Here is a 22,842-nt window from a genome sequence, read left to right on the forward strand (position 1 = left end):
AGATCATCTAAAAGTGCCATTATTGACTAATGCAGAATGTTTTGAAAGACTGCAATATTATGCAGGATAATTGCTTTGAATTGTTAGCTATGGCTAGCAACACTGTAATATGTGTCTACATGTGTTATGGGTGCAAACGCCAGGTGAAATCTAATTTAAAAGCTGAGCACCAGTCTTACAATTGTTGTTTTTGTTCAGTTACTGTTGCTGTGAATTCAAATATACTGTAGTACAGATAGAGCAGGTTGCAGACTTATAAGACAACCTGATGTAGGGCTGACTGTAGGACTGATACCTAGGAAATATCAAATGGATGTACTAACATCCGCATGCAGGGACAGAGCTTGCCATGAAGCTCTGTCCCTGCGAATCCCGTCCACACACTTTTTCGGAAAAAATACAGGAAGAATGTGTCTGCATATGCCCCGCCGCCGGATACCGCAACCCCTCCCTCGTGCCCCCCCACCCCCCGCGACACTGCGTCAGATTACACATAACTTGGTGATTGGTGCTCCGGTGATGTCCTCTGGAGCTCTATGCAACAGCTGACCAGTGTCACAGTGCAGGAGCTGGGAGATCAGCTGACCGGAGCCCAAGAGGACATCACCGCAGCACCAATCACTGGTCCCTGGATGCAGATAACTGGGGTTTTTTTATTTTTTTTTACAGTGATCAGCTTGTGGTCCATTTAGACCACAAAGCTGATCATTGGGGCCCGACTCCTGGCTTTGATCTGCCTGTTAAAGCAGAGCAGGACTGTGGGAACTGGGGGAAACCCTGCATAACGCCATCTCCAGGTGGCGTTATTATCACAGGGCTTCTCCCGGTGTTTTTCACAATATATTTTTAGTAAATCTGGGCAGATCACATTTCCCTATACAAGTATGGGAAATGCGATCTGCTTACTAAAACTACAGTATGTGATAATTAGGGTTTGGAGTAGAATTTTGCGACTTCTACTCCAATTGCCCTTTAGTAAATTCATGTGATACTAAAATAACGTGAAAAGAGTGTGAAAACACCAGTTTTCACATTATTTTAGTAAAAATAGTGTTAATAAATAGGCCCTATAATGTCCCGACAATTAGTAACTATGCTCCTAAGGCTGTAATTACTCTGATCACAGGAGAAGGGAGTTGTTTTCACTAAGGGCTCTATTTATTAACATTATTTTTACTAAAATAAAGTGAAAACATATAGATTTGATTTGCAGTGAATATATGAAGAAGACCTGTCTGTTCCAAAACAAAAATATCACAGAACATGATAACGCAATGTTAATATCAACCCTTTCACAAAAGAAATGTATGCCAGACACATATAATGATATTTGAACTGTTTATGGAAACGATGTGAAAAAAGCTGGTCGTGTTTTACTCTTCATCCATTATAATGGCAGCTGGAAAACATTTTATCAGCTCCTACGGTGGTCATGGAAACAACAGGGTCTTTTTTCCATAATTCCATTATTCATGACCAGAAGTTTGTTGACATCAGACATGTTATGTGCAATGACACTTTCACCATCCAATAATGTACGATTAATAAAAAAATATTGGCTGAGATGACTTCTGCGTGGACGAAGCCGCGGGCAACAGCTAGTATATATATATATATTGCATTTGTAAGGTAACATTCTAAATGAATGAAATTATTTTTTATTGCTGGAATGTAACAGTTCCATATTAGTAAGACTTGACTGTCCTCTCAGTAACAGGCAATGGAGGTACTATTGGCAAAAATGCGGCCAAACCCATGAAAATGCTGTTTCGGGGGGTGACCACATTTCTCATACATACCAAGCTCCGGAACGTGACACTATCCAGAGCTTAAACCCAGTGGGTAATGCCATCTTTAGATACCCAATAGAAGTTTATTGGCTTCTATTTGCAACCCTAGCTGACAGAGATCTAATCATATCCCTCCCAACCCCCCCCCCCCCGCAGTGCGGGCGTCAGCACTCCAGAGGGACTTCTGGGTCTCTCTATCGCAAAGGACAGCTATTATCTGGAATGGTCAGGTTAAACATCCTACAAAAATTGTACATACATAATATAAATGTACATAGTAATGTAACCAGTAGGAGACAGATCTGAGCTTTCTCAGCACACATTCTCCCACCTCATGGTGAGATGCCAGCCTCTTCTTGCTAGCAGCTTCTCTCTAGTCTCTCTGATCTAGTATGCTAACTTGAGCCATCACACACACACACACACACACACACACACACACACACACACACACACACACACACATACACAGTAGACTCGGGGGCCGAATTCAATTAGGAGCGAAAAGCCGCGATCTGCGAAAAGTTTTCGCCTGTTTCCGAAGTATCGCCCTATTCAATTGCAGGACGTTTTTGCCTAGGCGAAAACTCCATAGGCAAAAACATTCAAAAAAGTTTCTCCATCAAAATACAGGAGAAAAGAAGTGCAAAATCCATATTTTGGAATTCAAATGTTGGGACTTGGTTCAGAACCCTTTGGGCGCCCCCCTAGGGACTAATTAGGCAGAAAAAAAATTTATCTTAATTCATCCCAAAAAAGACATATAATTTTTGGGGCAAAAATGTAAAAAGTTTTGGAAAATGGGTCTAATGTCTGATATTTTGGGGTGCTGTATGGATGGGACAGGTGTATTTAGGATTGCAGGTGGCTGCAGCAGGTAATTTTTTTTTAAACGTTTAAATCTGCACTTTATAGTCACCAAAATATACTTGTACTCATTTAATGTACCCCCAATTTAATTACAGCAATTATTTTTCACAAAAAGAAAAATGCTTTCCATAATTTTTCCACACTTATACAAATATGCATTTAACAGCCCTTTGATTCCATTTAAGTACCCTAATTACTTTTATTAGGGTTATTAATACACTTCTATATTGATTCCCCGGGTGAGTTAGGCCCCACATACTGATTTCCCCCCAAAAAACTGACCTTTTCGCCAGTTCCACTATTCGCTGCATTCGCCAATATGCGCTTTCGACCTGTTTTACAATTGAATAGGGCGAAAAGCGGGTGTACGCATTGAGTAAGCAGGCAAAAAACTTTGCCTCAAAACACGCGAATGAGGCGAAAACATTGCGCTTTTCGACGATCTCGGCTTTTTGCGGCTAATTGAATCCGCCCCTTGGTAGGAGAAGCTGCTGCCACTTGGCATGTATAGCAGCTCTGTTCCACCCAATACACTGTATGTTGCGGCCACAGCTCTAGTAAAATCTTATTTTATACTACTGCTATTGTGATCATGATTTCACCTGCATTTGCCTTCCCGATTTTTACTTACTAACTATCCATTAACCTTTTTCCTCTCCTATTCCTTTGATGTCCTTTACCCCTACCCTCTCCTACTCCTGTTTATGCTTGAACAAATCATTTGGATCATATATTTTCTATTACTGTTTATGTATAATATACGTTACTTGCATCCATTGAAAATAAACAGTTTAAAAACTGACCTCAAACATAAAGGTCAGGCCACATGGTTGCTTTAGAATCTCTACAGGGTTGTGTTTCTAGAAAGTGTTCCATAAAGAGTTACTAGGTGAGAATCACTTCTTTTTAATAGAGTATTTATATCACTGTGTCTTGTACTATTTCTTTTTACATTTTATGCTCTAGAGGATTCATCTGCCAAATTCTGACTTGGCATAAACTCTGCTAACTAATCACTACATGAAATGAAAAGCCTTTTTGTTTAGCTACATTGGTACACTGGAAGAAATAAATGAGCAAGGCTGGTAGGACGCATTGTCAAATACACATCGAATATATTTAACAGAAAAGTCTATAAATAACATTTAAGAAACGCAGAGCCCTAGAACTTGCTCTGAGCCATTACTGCAACAGTTCTCCTTGGTGATCGGTGAAGTAGACAATGCATGAATACAATTCCTTTTCTTGGCAGCTTCCATATAAAAGGCTTGTCAGCCAAGCTTCCAAAAATAGGAGAATAATATTCTACATGCCATAAACTCTAGATATTAAAAGTAACATTGTGAACGTACCTGGATATTGTTCATATGAGTACACTTCCAAATCGGGTGACAAAGACTAATCAATCATTATGGAATCTGGTACTTAAGTAACCATGCTCCTCTTTTTAGTTATTATGTGACTTATGGCTCTATTTATTATTATAGGCAAAAAAGACCTACACCAGTGGTTCCCAAACTTTCTTGAATCACGGCACGGTATCAGCAATTGTTTCACGGGACCCCTAGGCCAAAAGTTTATTATTGAGAAATTCAGGAAAAAATGATTGATTAAGTGAATTATACTTACCTGTCATCCTAAGCTTCAGTTGTATGGTGGTGTATAGGGCTGCGCTTCTGTTTGTCCACATATTTTACGTTCTTGCATCTAACATTGACCATAAATAATTTGATTTGGTGCTGGACCACTAACCTGAGACACCCCTGCAAGTGTCCCGAGGCACCCAGGGTGCCACGCTACACAGTTTGGAAACCACTGACCTACAGTTTATCCTGGGGGGATCCGGGCAAAATCCCAAGAGTCGGCATGCCGTTGCTTAGAATGCCAGCGCTGGAATCCAGACCCCTGTCAGAATCCCGGCATCCCGACCAACGGCATTCTAACTGTAAGTACTGGGGTTAGGGTTAAGCACTAGGGGGAGGGTTAGGGTTAGGCACTAAGGAGGAGGGTTTGGTTTAGGGTGCGGGGAGGTTAGGTTTAGGCACTAGGGGGGAAGGTTAGGGTTAGGCACAAAGGGGGAAGGTTAGGGTTAGGCAATAAGGAGGAGGGTTAGGGTTAGGCACTAAGGGGGAGGGTTAGGGTTAGGCACTAAGGAGGAGGGTTAGGTTTAGGGTGTGGGGAGGTTAGGTTTAGGCACTAGGGGGGGGGAAGGTTAGGGTTAGGCACAAAGGGGGAAGGTTAGGTATGGCAATAAGGAGGAGGGTTAGGGTTAGGCACTAAGGGGGAGGTTTAATGTTAGGCACTAAGGAGGAGGGTTAGGTTTAGTGTGTGGGGAGGTTAGGTTTAGGCACTAGGGGGGAAGGTTAAGTTTAGGCACCAGGAAGGGAGGGTTAGGGCTAGAGGTAGGGAGAGGGGAAGGGATAGATTACCGACCGACAAATGTCGGTATCCTAACCCTGTCGGGATTCTGACCGCTGGGATCCTGAGCGCCGGCATCCTGTTCCCATCCATCCTGGGTACCACCACTGTAATCCAAAATGTACCCCCACGGTGTATAATGATTATTAAAATGAAGATTTTTTTTTTTTTTCCAATTTTGTATTTTTAAAGACGACTTTATCATGGAACCTGGTCTCCTGTGCCATCGTGATCTTTTTGCAGCTTGGTAACTTTTGTCTGTTGTTGCCATAGAGGTCTAAGGGCACAGCGGAAAGCGTCGGATAAATAAGTAGCGCTGTTGAAATTAGTGATGAGATAGAAAAAACATTGAGTTCAGGGTTCAGTTCTGATCCCTGGATGTTTTCTACATACATACATACATCCCACATACATACATCCCACATACATACATACATCCCATCCCACATAAAAACACATGGAAGAAATAACACTAACTGCTCTTCAGAGCCAAAGATGGAAAAAATAAATACTCACCTTTGATAGTGTGACATGTCCTGTACTGTATGCGAGAAGAACACACTGCAGAGACATCTGGCGCACAACTGACAGTTTTCATGCTGAAAGAGAAGTTTTTCGGCAAGCTGCCCCAGGGTACTTATGTCACTTGGAAAAGGAATTTGCTGAGCTGTGTCTGTGTATGATCGATGTGACCTGTATTCTCCGGCTGCAACAGCCTTGTCTTTTAAAGGTTCATGTTGAGTATAACATATAAGTATATACTGCCAGAGGAGCTTACGACTAAGGGGGTGATTCAGCTTCGGACGGAATTGCAAAGCTGCACGCCATTCCGTCCTTGCTAATATGCAAATGCAGCAGGAGGTGTATGACACCCCATAGTGCATTTGCGATCACAGTACTGCGACCGAGGTCCCAGGCTGGGATCACTACCGCGACCATCGGTTGCTATGGTGGGCGGCGCCGGTCAGCTCAGTAAGCTGAGGCTTTCTCTGGCTGGCCAGCTTGCGAGGCCAGGAAACTGCGTCCGTAGACGCAGCCCCTAGTCTTGCCACCCCCCCACCCCCGAAAACGGGGCAGACACGTCCCCGTTTCCAGGAACGACGTCCGTCCTCGCCCCTGCACAGCCCCTTAAATGCCTCTGCCTATCAATCACATTCGCAGAAAGGGTCCATTGCACGCGCTGATTCCCGATAATCAAGCCCTAAGTTCTGTCACCTTCAATGTCTGAGCAAATGATATCCCAGTAACACCCAAGAGGCAATATGGGCTAACACAAAGAGGGGTTGAAATCAGTGCAAAAAAAAAAAAAGCAGAAAAATAAGTTCACTAAGTTCTAACACTGACAACACTGTGCTGATTAGCTAAAAGGGAATCCGTTTTTCTATGTAATATTTATGCAGACATGCAGCATCTGTGATGTGCTGTAATGAGGCCACTCAGTAAGTGTATGTCATATGTGCTTGGCTATAAGATGCTGACCTGAAAACACTAATTACTGTATACTCAATGCTTAGTAGCCTGAATAAGCTTTTTAATGTGAGTTCTTGTTAATCTTTACATTATTGTTTGTACTGTAAATCAGCAGATTACACTTGCGAATATAGGGCCTGTTTCAGCCAGGATCGCAACTGCTAAAGCGTACGCAGGCGGTCGATTGTTGCGTACTGAGTATGCATCGCAGTGCGCAAATGCCTCACTGCGATCGGGACTGATCGCAGTGAGTGTGCAGACCCATCTCAGAATGATTGACAGGAAGTACAGTTTGGGTTGGTGACGGGGGTAGTCGGGAAAACGCAGGCGTGCCAGCGTATTTGAACGCCGTTGCAGAGGCGTGCATAAATTATCCAATGCATACGCAGCTTGTGCTTTCACTGCTTGCAACGAGGCTAGCAATTTATAGGTAAGGTCTGGGCTGCAGTAATTCTGCGTGAGGGGTCAATGGTACTCAATGTTTGTGATGTTTGTGGAGGTTTGGAAGGTATTACAGATGTGATGGGGGGGAAGTGGCTGTCTGCATGTTGTCCGTGTAAGCGCTTTGCGATTGCAAGCATTAGCATACTTTCGCAGCAGACCTGCGTGCGCGATCGCATCAGCGATACTTGCTGAATCAGGCCCATATTACTCAATGCAAGGAAAAGTACTTTAAGCCAAGCATTTGACAAGTCCAGCCCTATGCAAGAATATGAACATGATTCCAGGTTGTACGCAATACAGATGTTTCCACAAATAGAGTGTTTGTTTTCCCACTGCGCATGCGTCAAGGTACTTTATTGTAGTCGTGCGCAGCGAGTCTTTATTGTGTGTCGGCTAAAAACGCAGGTGTGCCACAACCGTTTCGGGGGGGTGTCTCATCCTGCATCTGCGATCCTGTACACAGGAAAAAGGGCTCCGGTGTCTCAGTTATGGCGGCTATTCTGACTGACATAGACTCCCTAGAGGAGTCGATGTTTGCATGATCTGTGTCCGATGCTGCGTATGTGTACACAGTTGCGTACAGCTGCGATGGCTCAGGTGGGCGCCTCAGTACAAGTCCCGGTGGCTGTAAGGTCAATGTGGCTTACAGTATATGAGCCTATTTATAAGTCAAATAAGTTGAATGCAGGAGATATTGGGGGATGCATGACGCGATGATCATGCCACCCTTCGCATGCATGCTGGCTCTCTCTGTAACAAGGGCCCTTTGCGACGATGGAGGGCCTTCCGGGTCTATGACCCAGAAGCCCCTCTGGCATCTTTCTGCACAGAAAGACGCACACGCTGCAGGGGGTGCTGTGAGGGATCCCTTTCACAGCACTTTCCCGATAGAAGCCCATAGGCGTTACCCGCCACAACCAAGCACTGGAGTGCATCACATTCCGGGGCTTGGTGCATATGAGAAATGCGGCCAAACCCGCATTTTCGGTGTTTGCATGTCTACCTTTGCTGCATTCAGCCCATTGTGCGGTGTTCTGCGCTCAGCTACTCAGGGGCGTCTTTAGAGAGGAGGGGGTCCACGTGCATTCCCCATCCGGGGCCTGGCGGTCGGCAGCTGACTGACACGGCTGGCTGGACACCGGAGCATTAGTAGACTCTGGGCACTAGAGTGTGCCCGGAGGCTTTTTGTACAGCGCTGACACCCGGCGCGGGACCTCGGAGAGGTAAGTTCTAAATAATATGGGTGCAGGGTGTGTGGTGCGGGCCCCCCTGGACCTGGGGCCCGTGTGCACTGCACACCCTGCACCCATTATTGATACACCCCGCAGCTACTGTAAGTTCTGTATAAAACCACAGTCTCAATGAGGACTGCAGTCTGGGCCAATTCTCCAGTCTCTGAAAACGTTAGCTTTACTATTGCCATATTCTTTTGAGGAAAACTTTGCCAGAGAGGGATCTCCTGACCAGAGGCCGCACATGTACAGAAGCACCGGCTTCTAGGGTCTGCATTGGCTGCAGCCCCCAGGAACCGGATAGGGCTCACGGCAAGGCAGGAGAGTGACTTCCCGTTGCAGGCGCTCTCTCTGCTAATCGCGGTCCGGACTGGCAGCCCCGGGTGAAGAAAACACCTCCCCTGGGGCTGCCTGTCTGGCTGTGATTAGACAATAGCGCTTCTAATAGGATGCCACTGCCAGTACCTCACTTGAGGTGGCAGATTTTACCATGAAGGGGGACTGCAGCCCCCAGGTAAAATCAGCCACTGCTCCTGACCCACCCCAGGAGGATCCATGCTTCTCACCACCTTTGTACCGCAATCTTTTCCATGCGTGTATGGCCATAACCAGGGTCAGATTCTGGCAGTAAACGACTATTTGCCAAAACAGGATCTTATTCAAGCTGCTGTCGTTTATTGATCAATAAGCAGAGAAAATCATTTGTTATAGCTGTGATATACTGCGATAAGAAATGTAATGCAGCTAAATCACATTATTGGTTAAATAGGTCCCATAGGCTGTTCCGCCAAACAGCACCTTCTCTGCAAAGTAATAACATACAGCCTCTAATAAGCAACCACTCACCACCTGTAACATACACTGTGCTTAGAGAATTTGAGAAAACCAAACACACCTGAACTTAGGGGTTCCAGGTCGAATCGAGACCCAGTTCAAAATCGCTTTGGGGTTCCGCGTAGAACCTAGGCTTGACTCCGGTCGCAATTCCGAACGTGGATTTAAAAACCAGATTTGGCGTGTTTTGGATTGCATTTATGTCTCTGAATTCAGGTGCTGTGAGGTGGTCAAAATGTATTGAAAATGACTAGAAATGAATGTTATTAATGTTAATAATACTAAGGGAACAAAAACAGGCCCGCATTACATGATTTTATCTGTTTGTATCAATGTTAAAGAAATCCAAAACCGAATCCGACCAAAACACTTGAGGGTGGTTTTACCAGAACCAAAACACGACGATGATTTAGAACCAAAAGCAAAACACGCGCATATCTCTAACTGTGTTTACAAACAATAGCATTGAGGTTTGCAGACCTGACAAGTCTTACAGACCCACTGTGCCCGTCAGCTCATCACTGTTTTGTTTTTCATTAGACACTGACTAGCCTATTGCCCAGCATTGGTACCCATACCTCCTGGCCTTGTAGCAGATGCACCCACTGTAGTAGAACCACCACTAGACCCCAAACACATGAACAGACACTCTTGCTCATAATCGGGGGCGGTATGGGCGCCGGGGGGCAGGGTGCCATCTGCTCCCCGTGCCGGTACAATTGTGCAGAACTATGGCCGCTGCTGCACTGCTGTCAAGCTGCAGCGCGGGGAGGGTGGGATGGGGGTTATTCCAGTCCAGTCATCGCTGCGGAGGAGCTACTGTGGTCTCGCGATATGATGGCATCATCATCTTGTGAGTCTATCTCTTTTAGGGGCCTATTCATCAAACGATAAATGGCCCTGGTAACCATGCGAAAATGCTACTTTCCGCATATTAAAGTTACCGGGCAGTTCATCATAAGGGGTCCTATAGGACCACCTTGGTATTCAAAAAACTCGAGAACAAGCACCATCTTCAGATGACGCTTGCTCTTGTAGCCCCACTCCTTCCTATGGGAAGGAGTTCCGGAGATGCGAAGAGGGATCCGAGCGGATCCCTCTGCTGCCTCATCACCACCTCCCTGTGCGCATGCGTGATCTCGCCTGCAGTCTCTCCCACTGACTTCTTCTCCCCTGCAGTCTCTCCCACTGTCCCCTTTCCTCTGCAGTCTCTCCCAATGTCCCCTAATCCCCTGCACTGCAGTCTCTCCCACTATCTACTTTTCTCTTGCAGTCTCCCCCACTGTCACCTTTCCTATACGGTCTCTCTCACTGCCTGAAAAATTTGAGCTTCATCCCCCTCCCCATATATGTATCTGCCTTCTTCCCATCTGTACCTCTGCCCCCCATCCCATCTGTGCCTATGCCCCCTACAAGCGTGTTTGCCTCTGCCCCCTTTACCGCTTGGCTGGTGGCTGCGATCAGATTTGGCGTGGATGGACAGGGGACCAATCACATTCAACACCACAAAACTGACCCTAAGGATGGCAGGTAGGCACAATTTTCTGTTACTAAGGGGCATATTTATCACAATGCGCATTTTTCATGCGGATGTGATAAATATTTTACACCCAAAGTCGCAATGTGTAAATTAATATTTTCATGCAAATTTACTAAAATCCTCTTGCCGTTGAGACGGGCTCCGATAAGATCCTGCCCTGGTGAAGAGCTGGAAGCTTTCTGATTTGGGTCCTCAGTGCACTCTGTGCATGTCCGGCTGTCAGCCGGCGCGTATGTCACCATGGGCCAACAGAGAGAGATCCGGAGCACCCCTCTCCAGAAGAATTTGCTAAAGCCCATAGACTACTATAGAGTAACGCCGTCTGAAGATGGCGTTACCCTACTGGGGCCAAGCTTCGGAGTCTTTCACAATGTACTGGTAGAAAAGCCGGGGCCACTTGCTTGTGTTTGCCCCCCAGGCTGAAAGTTGCCAACCAGCCCCTGCTCACAATACATACTTACCGACTTTTCCTTTCTCCTCCCAGAGCGTTGGGCATGCCCTCCAGAGTGCCAAGAAACGGGGGCATGTCGACAGTGACCGCGCCCATTTATGTGTGCACGCGGCACAGAAAGAGAGCACCTGTAAAACATGTAGGGGTCTATGTACTAAGCCTTGGATGGAGATAAATTACCAACCAATCAGCTCCTAACTGTCACTTTACAGGTTATGTTTGAAGAATTACAGTTAGGAGCTGATCGGTTGGTACTTTATCTCCATCCACTTTATCTCTCTCCAAGGCTTAGTACATAGGGCCTGATTCAGACCCGCTCGCAAGCGCTATGTGCTCGCAAGCGGGTCGATGGCCGGGCAGTGCGCAAGCCCCGGAGTGAGAGAGAAATTCTCTCGCTCCGGGGCTCGCTACAAACGGGGTGGCTGTCGATGTTGACCAACAGCTTGTCCCGTTTTGTAGGCGGGGAGGGGGGGTGGCTAGCCAAACGGAGGGGGGCAGCCCTACTGACATCACGAGTGATGTCATTAGTGAACTTCCGCCTCTATTAGAGCCGGAAGCTCACTGGGGCTTGCGGCAGACGAGACCCTACCACAAGGGTCTCGTCGCAAGCCGCGATGGTCGCGACCATCACCTGAACGCTCGCTAAAGCTGTGGGTGGTCACCCACAGCTTAGCGAGCGGCCAGGAGGCTGGACACACACACAAAAAAACGCCCTTCAGACATGCAAGCTGCCTCCGGCAGCGAGCGGGTCTGAATCAGGGCCATAGACCCCTTAGCTACTTGCACCCCTGAATGCATTCCTAAGCAGGTGCCATATTGAGCAAGGAATGCCCAGCTTATCCCATTGTGACACAAAAATAGTTGAAATATTATATACAATGAAAAAACAATATTCGTGCTATGGGCCCATATTTCTTTTAGCTTTCTGTATGTCTGTGGTATTATTCATTAATTAGACAAACAATGGACTTTACATTATTGCTGACAAACCTTCGAGAAACAAATATTTGAGCACCAAGATATAATTGTGAAGTGTGAGATGCGTTTTGCTGCCACTGACTGCTAATCAGCGTCTTAACTAGAGATCTATCTGCAGCCTGCAGAATACATTTCCATCTGAAAAATAAAGGAATGTGCGTTTTCACTCTCGCGCTGATAACGTAAATTGGATTTTTTTTTTAGATTAGCTCCTTAAGAGGACTGCTATATAAAATAGGGAACTTCTAATGAAAAAAAAAATCAAATGTGGAATATTCTCCTCCTCTCTTACAGAACGCAATGCAATTTCATCTGTGTTAATGCATTTGAATAATATTCCCCCCCACAGCCCCTTCAGTCTTCATATTTCCAGACACTGACTGGATTATACAGCGACAATCTGAATAAACCACTATCTCAACTCTGTGCCCCCTGTTAATACAAGACTTGTAGATGTCTGAATGGGAAAGATGAGTTATGTGATTGATGAGTAATTATGTGATCTCTTGTTCGGCTGAGTAAACTCTCCCCAGTCACTCCGTATGTGTTACACATCGGCACAATTATTCTTTTCTTATTGAATGTATCATCGCAGTGACTGCTTGTGAACCGTGTCCTGTAAGGTTAATAGAAAACAACAGAGCTGTACTATCCAACACCGGGTCATATAATACAGACTTTTGGCTGGGTTAGTAATAGACTTTTTAAAATCGACACAAAGGTGCATCCAATCACCCCTTCTGCCGTCTAATTCTATAGATGTGGATGGTTCTGAAAACAGCGTGCACAGTCTTGTGATGTATCCACAAATCGGAACATTAACTCGTCTGGAAGACAACTGGGGTATTTTTCTAGAACTGGTGCTGTCAGGAAAATATTCCTGGTGGCAAAATCATCAACCCTAGAAAATGTTCTTTACTGAAAAATTTACTGACTGACAACATTCTTTTACAGGCACATTATCTACGGAGTTCTAAAATGTACAAAAGACAGAGGGGCTTATTCATTAAACGTAAAAATTCAATGGAGATAATTAGCTTTAGAACTCTCATGGAGTTCTAGCTAATTATAGGTGGAATTTATCATTCCACCTCTCCATAAGTATCTATTCCGAAAAGCTGTCATTTTTGCGATGACAGCTTTTCGGGAAATAGATACTTTTCAATCTCTACACTACCTTATCGCATCTGGAAACAGTGCTGCGCATGCGCTGTTACATCTGTAAAACTAGCGCATGCGCAGCACTGCCTACAGATGCGTTAATTTTTGTACCCCCCCCCCTCCCCTCCCCCCTCCGCTCACCTTCCCCCCCGCCCCCGGCTTACCTGTCCGCACAGCAACCTCCGGCTCCGTCCTGCTGGTCTGTCATGTGGTTTCCAAGCAGACCACATGACAGATTAGGAAAAAAAAAAATTTTTTTTTCTTTTTCTAAACTTTCTTGTGCTCTGCTGGGGAGCACACATGTCTGACCAGCCTCCGGAGCCTGAGGACGGAGCAGAGCGCCGGAGGGACTCGTCGGGGGACCTGCACACGCGGATACAGGTTAGTGGATTCTGCTATTCGCCACCTCACAGTGGCGAATAGTAACTGCATCAATTTGATGAATACCATAATTTCCACATCCCCATACTAATGTACTAATGTACTAATGTACTAATGTATGGGGAGTGTGGAAATTAACGCAGGGGAACTTAGCAAGGAGATATCTGTGATATCTCCTGTGTTAAGTCTGTTCATGAATACCAAAATAACGTTATTCAAGGAAAATGTCCTTAAAAACGTTATTTTAGTGTTGATGAATAGGCCCCAGAAACTAGTAGCATTTCCTGAGAAGGGGCCCCAGGGGCTAACAATAGGGGGCTAAGCAGAATTTAGGACTGTCACATTTTACTAATCAAGATTTTGTTGATGAAGATTTACTGGCCGTCAGTAAATTGACTGTCGGAGGATACTGTAATGCAACACCAATTTGTCTCCTAAACAGGACCCAGCGCCTAATTTTCCATTATCGAGCACCAGCATCGATCTGACCAATAAATAGGAATCACATTTGAACAATAAATACCCCCGATTAGTGGTGACTTTTGCAGTTCTTTCTGGCACTGGAAAGCGATAAAATGTGAATACAGAGCAAATAGAAAAAAACTGTTTTAATATGTAAAAGCAATTTTGTATTATATTAGTATTGGTATCTAAACCTTTATTTTGCTTGAACCTTCAAACTAATGAATGAATTTCAAGCTAAGAACTTGAATTTCAATGTCACTTCCTATGTAGAGACATTGACAGTACTGTTTGGCGTGGATCACGTCAACCATCTCTCTAGCTGACTCCTTTTTGCTGCTTGAATTCAGAGTCTAGACTGTGATCATGGGTCTGATTTGTGTTGCATTAACTATTATTATTATTATTATTATTACTATTATCATCTTGTGTATTCCATCTTGCATTGTCAATGTTATACATTGCACAGAGGGCCTGATTCAGAGCCAGACGCTATTTGCGGACGGTCGTTCCAAAAAAGGGTCCGGATATTTAAATTGAGCGCTCGCTTTTCGCGGTTTGTTGATGCCTCTATGTCTGAGCGAGCGAACGAAAAATGCGCTCGCTATTTTGTAAAGACGCCCCTTTGCCGTTCGCATCACACGTCATCTCCGGTATTTATTAGATTAATCGGGTACATCGAAAGGCACCTGAACTGCTCGCAGTGCTTGTGGTAGGTTTTTCTTACCGCTATCACTGCGAGCAGTTCAGGCTAAAAGACAACCAAGTGACGTTGTCGATGACGCTTCTTTACTAATTATGCACACCCATTAAACGCCCTTTTGACCGTTTGGCACGCCTGCGTTCGGATCTCCACTCACCCGTTTTGAAGCAACTTCCCCTGTTACCACCCACAAACGGTACATTCTGTCAATCAAATTAGCAGCCCTCGCTGTTTTGCGAGCGCACGATTTCCGACCGCAATGACTGGTTTGCGCATGCGCTTTACGACCCATATGCATGCGCAGTTGTGCGAACATCGCTCAGAGCGAACGAGCGGCCGCTTACGAGCGGCTCTGAATCAGGCCCACAGTTTCCATGAGCGCTTGCAATGACAATTTCTAGGAAGAGAACGTCAATTTGATAAATTGCTTCGGTGATAGTGGGAGGAGGGCTTATTTCTGTACCTACATAATAGCCCTCTGATAGTGTACAAGCAATCGTGTAGGTGTTAACCCTCATATGTAAGTATCCCCTATCGATCATTGTTGCGCATTCTATGAACAGAATATCTAGATCACTCTCCAAATGAGACATGTGACACAAAATGCTGGTTTCTGGAGTTCACTAGACTAATAGAGGTGCTTGGTGAGAGCGTTGGGTGCATCTTTTCTATCGATAAACGCACCTAGAAGGGTGACTGTGCATATAAACCAGAATAGTGCATATTTGTTGACTTTGTAAATCTCCACCCCGGGAGAAGCCCGGAGAGGAGATTCTGCTGACATCTTCAGGGGGCGGCGCTGAACTGTATACGTCATTAGGCCCTGTCCCACCACAGGAAAAGGCTGCGATTTGCGGACCTGTGATTAGGGGGCGGGGCTACTCGCGAATCTGAAAATTCCCCGTAAAATCTGCCCATCCTGCCCACTTCTCTAGGAAGAAGGCACGATGTTGGAGATATGCCTACTCTTCCGGCAAGGGGTTACCCGAAAAATCGGGAGCATCACGCAACTTTTGGGAGAGTAGGCATGTATGGAGTAGTGGCATATCAACAACACATTCATTTACTAACAATTTAAGAATGACCTCTAACAGGGGGAAATATATCAAACCTTCTAAAGAGGACAAATGGGGAAGTTGCCCATAGCAACCAGATCCTAGCTATCATTAACATATTACATTTTATGAAATGATAGCTAGAAGCTGATTGGTTGCTATGTCCTAGTCTTTATAATGTTTGATACGTTTCCCACACGGCCATGGTATAAGTTACAGTTAAAGCTCAATGGTTCACTTACCGTTCGGTAATGGTTTCTCTCAGACCACTTGTGACTCCCTTGACCACAGTACTAGCTTTTGGTGTTAATACCACCTGAGAAATAAAAAATGAACCTTTCTTCCTCCGTTCAGTAATTGACGAATGCAGAAACTGAATTAATTTTTCTGTGTCTGTGGTATTGGCCCAGGGTGCTGGCATCATTTGCCCAGGCCAAAGAAATGGAACCTCGAGAGCCACCGGGCTGTGATAGAAGACCAAGATCTGGTAATTCCTCTCCCAAAGATACTGGAGACTTACTTCCTGGGCAAAAATAACGGGACACGTCTTGTTCCCAAATATGTCTTTAAGCATCTGAACCAGGTTTTCGTGATGGTATTTTTGCATGCCATAAAAATGGTTGAAGTCCAAGAAGACCACTTCCTTGCTGTGGTTAGACAGAAAGGCATTAATCTCATTAAGACCTTCTTTGACTTTGGCACTAAATAAACCATGAGCAAAATACAACTCATTATCCGGGTCTCTGGGTTTGGTCGAAATCCGCAGATCAAAATATCTTATTCCAGCCTCCATTTGGCTGGTAAAGTTCATGGTTTGGGTGGCCAGCCACTTTCTCATCAGCTTCTTGGCAACTGTACCAAACACAGAGACAAAGTTCTGGACAGTTTCTGGCTGCTCGGGCCCAACTGGAGACGCCTCATCAATGTAGAAGCTGAAAGAATCGTGTGACCCTGAAATTGAAGGAAATTGTGTCATTAATATTCATTCAAGCTTTGAAATAATTGAGTAGATGAGGCGTTTTAAGATGCTCACTATGGGGGAGATGTGCCAAGCCTTGGAGAGAGATAAAGCGGAGAGAGATAAAGTACTAACCAATCTGTGTTTGAAAAATGACAGGAACTGATTGGAGGGTACTTTATCTATATAAATAAAATAAAAATTTGAATAAAGTAATAATAGTAATAAAAAATAATAACAATACTAATATAGTTTCCCAAAAGTGAGACGGACACTTCCAGCGTCTTGAGAAAGCGCATTTCTGTCACTGTGCGCCCTTAGATGCCACCATCGGCACCAGCCCTGTGGCAGGCGCAGTCTCTCCTTCTCATTATGGCCCCCTATGTAAGCGGTTCATCGTCTTTGGACGCAGCCGCTTTCAGCGACACGCCCGCACCAGCTTAGCCACCCCGTTATGTCCCAGGAATGCACACTAAAATTCACGGACCCTGCATCCGATTCTGTACTACATCTCTGAACGCTGACTATCGGGACGCATGCGTTATGTGACAGGAAAGCTTGAAAAACATCGGCCAACTGCATGCGACAAACATTTCAACGGAATACATTCTATGGGCCTGATTCAGAGGCGGACAGGAATGATGGCGTGGCTGCCACTTTTTATGCAGCGCTACTGCGACTTTATGCTAATGCCACAGCTGATGAAATTTGTACAGAGACGCTAGCAGGCTGCGGCGATAATCTGCCAATTCGCAACGAATCATCAGTCATTGCACCCAATGGAGGAGCAGTATGTCACAGTCGCTGGCTACGACACACCTGCGTCCTGCTAATCAGCCCCCTATTACCACCCAGAGACGCTCACTGATTTTCCACCTCTCTGCATCCCCAGCATTAACCTTCGGGATACATGCAACAAGCAACTCGGACGCATGCGCAGACTGAAAACAATCACCTAATAACAGTTACAGTAAATCAGTACAAAGTAAAAACACCCTTAATTATTGCTTTGTAGAAGATTTAAAAAAAATAATAACAATAACAAACAACAGCAAAGACTGAAACTGTATAACCTAAATAAAAGTACAATATATGTATAATAATTTATTTATCATTTATAAATTGAAAATTAATATATATCTTACATGGAGTGTAAAATATGTGCTCTTATTTCTGTGTTGCAGGAGGCATGGGATGTAATTGCAGGGCATCCATTATTGTGAGGACAGTATATAGGGGGAGATTTATCAAATCTTGGAAGGAGATAAAGCACCAACCAATCAGCACCTAACTGTCACTTTACAGTTAGTAGCTGATTGATTGCTATGAGCAACGTCTCCACTTTATCACTCTCCAGGATTTGATAAATCTTTCCCCAGTATATATGGTTGTTTGCATGCAGGGGGGGTTTCTGAGTACCCACAACCCCCCCTCCTGACAGAAGAGAGAGCAGGCACCATGTTTATTAAGCCCCGTCCCCTCTGGTCAATCTGGAGGAGGCGGAGTCAATGTGACACGATTTCATTAGATTTGTGTCATTTTGGCCCCACCCCCTCGCGATTGACCCACAAATCATGGTATTTTGTCACTAGGGGGAGGGACCTAATTACATGGTGCCTGGCCGACCCCATCTGCTACCTGTCCTGCAGCTGCGCCCCTACGCGTTTTGTCACTTGGACTTCGTCAGCCCTCTGGCGAAGCCCAAGTGACGAAACGCATAGAGGCGTGGCCTAGCGTTGCTTTGTGTTACGAGTCCTGCGACAAGTGAACCTGATTGTTCCCGGAGACGTGGTTTTCATGTGCTGTACACCTGCGGTGGTTTGACCGCTCTATTTGGTACGTTAACCTATGTTTGTTGAAACATGTTTAAATAAAAACTGGAGATAATGCACTATGGCACCCCTTCTACTTGTTTTTTAGAATTTGATTACCTGTGTAGTGGATACGGGGACTATTGAAAGGGAAGAAACACGAGGCAGTGCATACAGAGACAAAACATCATCTTGCATGGACAAACATCATCGTTCCTGGACTTTTGTCCAGGAATGATGATGTTTGTCCATGCAAGATGACGTTTTGTCTCTCTCTGAGACCCGTTTTTTTGAGGGAAAAATATGAACTCGGCGTGCAAATTCGAACCTATCCGAGCCTGCACATCCCTGATATATATATATATATATTAGGGGTGAGCGGGTTCGGATTTCTGAAATCCGAACCCCCCCGAGCCCCCCCGATCCGAGTCCGATCCGAGTCAGGCTCGACTTTTCCCGCCTGACTCGGATCTGAAATCGAGGCAAAACGTCATCTTCCCGCCTTCCGAGTCTCGCGGGTTTTGGATCCTATATAAGGTACACACGTCGGCGCCATTTTCTCACTCGGCTGTGGACAGTGAAGAGGGAGGGTGGGAGTTAGGGCTGTGTAGTGTAGTGTAGTGTAGTGCTGCTGTTGTCCACTACTTCAAAGTCCATAGGGGCTGGCTGTGTTGTGCTGTGCTGCTGTTGTTAATAGGGGCTGTGTCCACTACTTCAAAGTCCATAGGGGCTGGCTGGACTGTGTTGTGCAGTCAGTTCTCCATAGGGGCTGTGTCCACTCCAAAGTCCTGTGCAGTGTCCCAGTCCTAAAGGAGTGCTGTAGTGTTGTCCAGGGGGTGCTCTGTCCATCAGGGGTGCTCCCCCCAAGTGCTAAAAAAATAATATATTTTCTGTATTTGTGAATTGTGTGCGCAGTAGCCGCACGTGCATCAACAAAGTAGTGCCAAGCGTGCGCCTGTGTCATAAGTAAAGGGCCGGCTGGCTTGACCGTTAAGGGTGCTGTAACCCCCGAAAGTACACTCCAGTCCAAACCAAAAAAAAAATTATTTTCTGTGTTTGTGAATTGTGTGCGCAGTAGCCGCACGTGCATCAACAAAGTAGTGCCAAGCGTGCGCCTGTGTCATAAGTAAAGGGCCGGCTGGCTTGACCGTTAAGGGTGCTGTAACCCCCGAAAGTACACTCCAGTCCAAACCAAAAAAAAAATTATTTTCTGTGTTTGTGAATTGTGTGCGCAGTAGCCGCACGTGCATCAACAAAGTAGTGCCAAGCGTGCGCCTGTGTCATAAGTAAAGGGCCGGCTGGCTTGACCGTTAAGGGTGCTGTAACCCCCGAAAGTACACTCCAGTCCAAACCAAAAAAAATATTATTTTCTGTGTTTGTGAATTGTGTGCGCAGTAGTCGCACGTGCATCAACAAAGTAGTGCCAAGCGTGCGCCTGTGTCATAAGTAAAGGGCCGGCTGGCTTGACCGTTAAAGGGTGCTGTAACCCCCAAAGTACACTCCAGTCCAAACCAAAAAAAAAATTATTTTCTGTGTTTGTGAATTGTGTGCGCAGTAGCCGCACGTGCATCAACAAAGTAGTGCCAAGCGTGCGCCTGTGTCATAAGTAAAGGGCCGGCTGGCTTGACCGTTAAGGGTGCTGTAACCCCCGAAAGTACACTCCAGTCCAAACCAAAAAAAAAATTATTTTCTGTGTTTGTGAATTGTGTGCGCAGTAGCCGCACGTGCATCAACAAAGTAGTGCCAAGCGTGCGCCTGTGTCATAAGTAAAGGGCCGGCTGGCTTGACCGTTAAGGGTGCTGTAACCCCCGAAAGTACACTCCAGTCCAAACCAAAAAAAAATTATTTTCTGTGTTTGTGAATTGTGTGCGCAGTAGCCGCACGTGCATCAACAAAGTAGTGCCAAGAGTGCGCCTGTGTCATAAGTAAAGGGCCGGCTGGCTTGACCGTTAAAGGGTGCTGTAACCCCCGAAAGTACACTCCAGGCCAAACCAAAAAAAAATTATTTTCTGTGTTTGTGAATTGTGTGCGCAGTAGCCGCACGTGCATCAACAAAGTAGTGCCAAGAGTGCGCCTGTGTCATAAGTAAAGGGCCGGCTGGCTTGACCGTTAAAGGGTGCTGTAACCCACAAAGTACACTCCAGTCCAAACCAAAAAAAAAATTATTTTCTGTGTTTAGCCGCACGTATATATCAAATCGATATAACATAAATGGAGGACCAAACTTTCTCCGATAAAAATAAAATAGAGAAAGATCAAGAACCACTTCCTCCTAGTGCTGAAGCTGCTGCCACTAGTCATGACATAGACGATAACATGCCATCAACGTCGTCTGCCAAGGCCGATGCCCAATGTCATAGTAGAGGGCACATACAATCCCAAATGGCAAAGTTCAGGAAAATGACCTTGAAAAAGACATTTAAATCAGCTGAAGAGAAACGTAAACTTGCCAATATGCCATTTACGACACGGAGTGGCAAGGAACGGCTAAGGTCGATCCCTAGTATGTTCATGACTAGTGGTTCAGCTTCACATGACGATGGAAGCCCTCCTCCCACTAAAAAAATCAAAAGAGTTAAGCTGGCAAAAGCACAGCGAAGAACTGTGCTTTCTAAGAAGATATCACAAATCCCCAAGGAGAGTCCAAGTGTGGTGGTGGTTGCGATGCCTGACCTTCCCAGCACTGGACGGGAAGAGGTGGCTCTTTCCACCATTTGCATGCCCCCTGCAAGTGCTGAAAGGAGCACCCACAGTCCACTTGCTGATATGCAAATTGAAGATGTCACTGTTGAAGTACAACAGGATGAGGATACTGGTGTAGCTGGCGCTGAGGAGGAAGTTGGCGAGGAGGATTCTGATGGTGATGTGGTTTGTTTAAATCAGGCTCCGGGGGAGACAGTTGTTGTCCGTGGGATGAAAAAGCCCATCACGGTCATGCCTGGGCAGAAGACCAAACATTCCACCTCTTTGGTCTGGCAATATTTCTATCCAAATCCGGACAACAACTGTCTTGCCATATGTACCATATGTAAAGGTGAAATAAGTAGGGGTAGGGACGTCAACCACCTAGGAACATCCTCCCTTATACGGCACCTGCAGCGCGTTCATAAAAAGTTACTGTCAAGTTCAGAAACTTTGGCTAAGACCGTAAGCAGTCCAGGGACACCTAAATCCCGTTGTCCTGTTGTATCCAAGCGCCTGCAAACCACACCGTCAACTCCCTCCTCGTCAATTTCCTCCTTAGTCAGGATCGGAAGTAGTCCTGCAGGCCATGTCACTGGCATGACTGACTCTCCTATCCGGGATTCCTCTGGAGGATCCTGCATTGCTACGCCTACTGCTGCCGCTGCTGCTGTTGCTGCTGCTGGGAGTCGTTCATCATCCCAGAGAGGAAGTAGGAACACCACTACTTTTACTAAACAATTGACCCTCCAACAGTCCTTAGCGAGGAGGATGAAGTACGACAGCAGTCATCCTGAAGCAAAACGTATAACTGAGGCCTTGACTGCTATGTTGGTGTTAGACGTGCGTCCGGTATCCGCCATTAGTGCAGTGGGATTTAGACAATTGATGGAGGTAGTGTGTCCCCGGTTCCAAATCCCGTCTAGATTCCACTTCACTAGGCAGGCGATACCGAGACTGTACAGAAACGTCAGAAAAAGTGTCCTCAGTGTCCTGAAAAATGCCGTTGTACACAATGTCCACTTAACCACGGACATGTGGACAAGTGGAACAGGGCAGACTAAGGACTATATGACTGTGACAGCCCACTGGGTAGATGTATCACCTTACGCAGCAACAGCAGCAGCGTCACCAGTAGCAGCATCTCAGAAACGCCAGCTCGTTACAAGGCAGGCTACGCTGTGTATCACCGGTTTCAGTAAGAGGCACACCGCCGACAACCTCTTAGAGAAACTGAGGGAAATCATCGCCCAGTGGCTTACCCCACTTAGACTCTCCTGGGGATTTGTGATATCTGACAACGCCACCAATATTGTGCGGGCATTACATCTGGGCAAATTCCAGCACGTCCCATGTTTTGCTCACACAATAAACTTGGTGGTGCAGAATTTTCTGAAAAGCGACAGGGGCGTGCAGGAGACGCTTTGGGTGGCCCGAAAAATTTCTGGCCACTTTCGCCATTCAGCGACTGCGTGCCGAAGACTGGAGCGCCAGCAAACACTCTTGAACCTGCCCCGCCATCACCTGAAGCAAGAGGTTGTGACACGGTGGAACTCAACCCTCTATATGCTTCAGAGGATGGAGGAGCAGCAAAAGGCCATA

The 22,842-nt window shown here is 45.8% G+C and overlaps 1 protein-coding gene across 1 annotated transcript in view; it reads right to left on the reverse strand.

Moving 5' to 3' along the window:
* The window catches only part of PLCXD3 (phosphatidylinositol specific phospholipase C X domain containing 3), a 107,618-nt gene that overhangs the window by 24,132 nt on the left and 60,644 nt on the right, over nt 1-22,842 (reverse strand). The window contains exon 2 of the mRNA XM_088455237.1: nt 16,032-16,740. Within this exon, the coding sequence (XP_088311363.1) occupies nt 16,032-16,740 (709 nt within the window). The remainder of the gene's footprint in view (nt 1-16,031; nt 16,741-22,842) is intronic.

This window comes from Taudactylus pleione, unplaced genomic scaffold, assembly GCF_031769625.1.
Source record: "Taudactylus pleione unplaced genomic scaffold, aTauple2 ptg000647l, whole genome shotgun sequence".
Classification (NCBI taxonomy): Eukaryota; Metazoa; Chordata; class Amphibia; order Anura; family Myobatrachidae; genus Taudactylus; species Taudactylus pleione.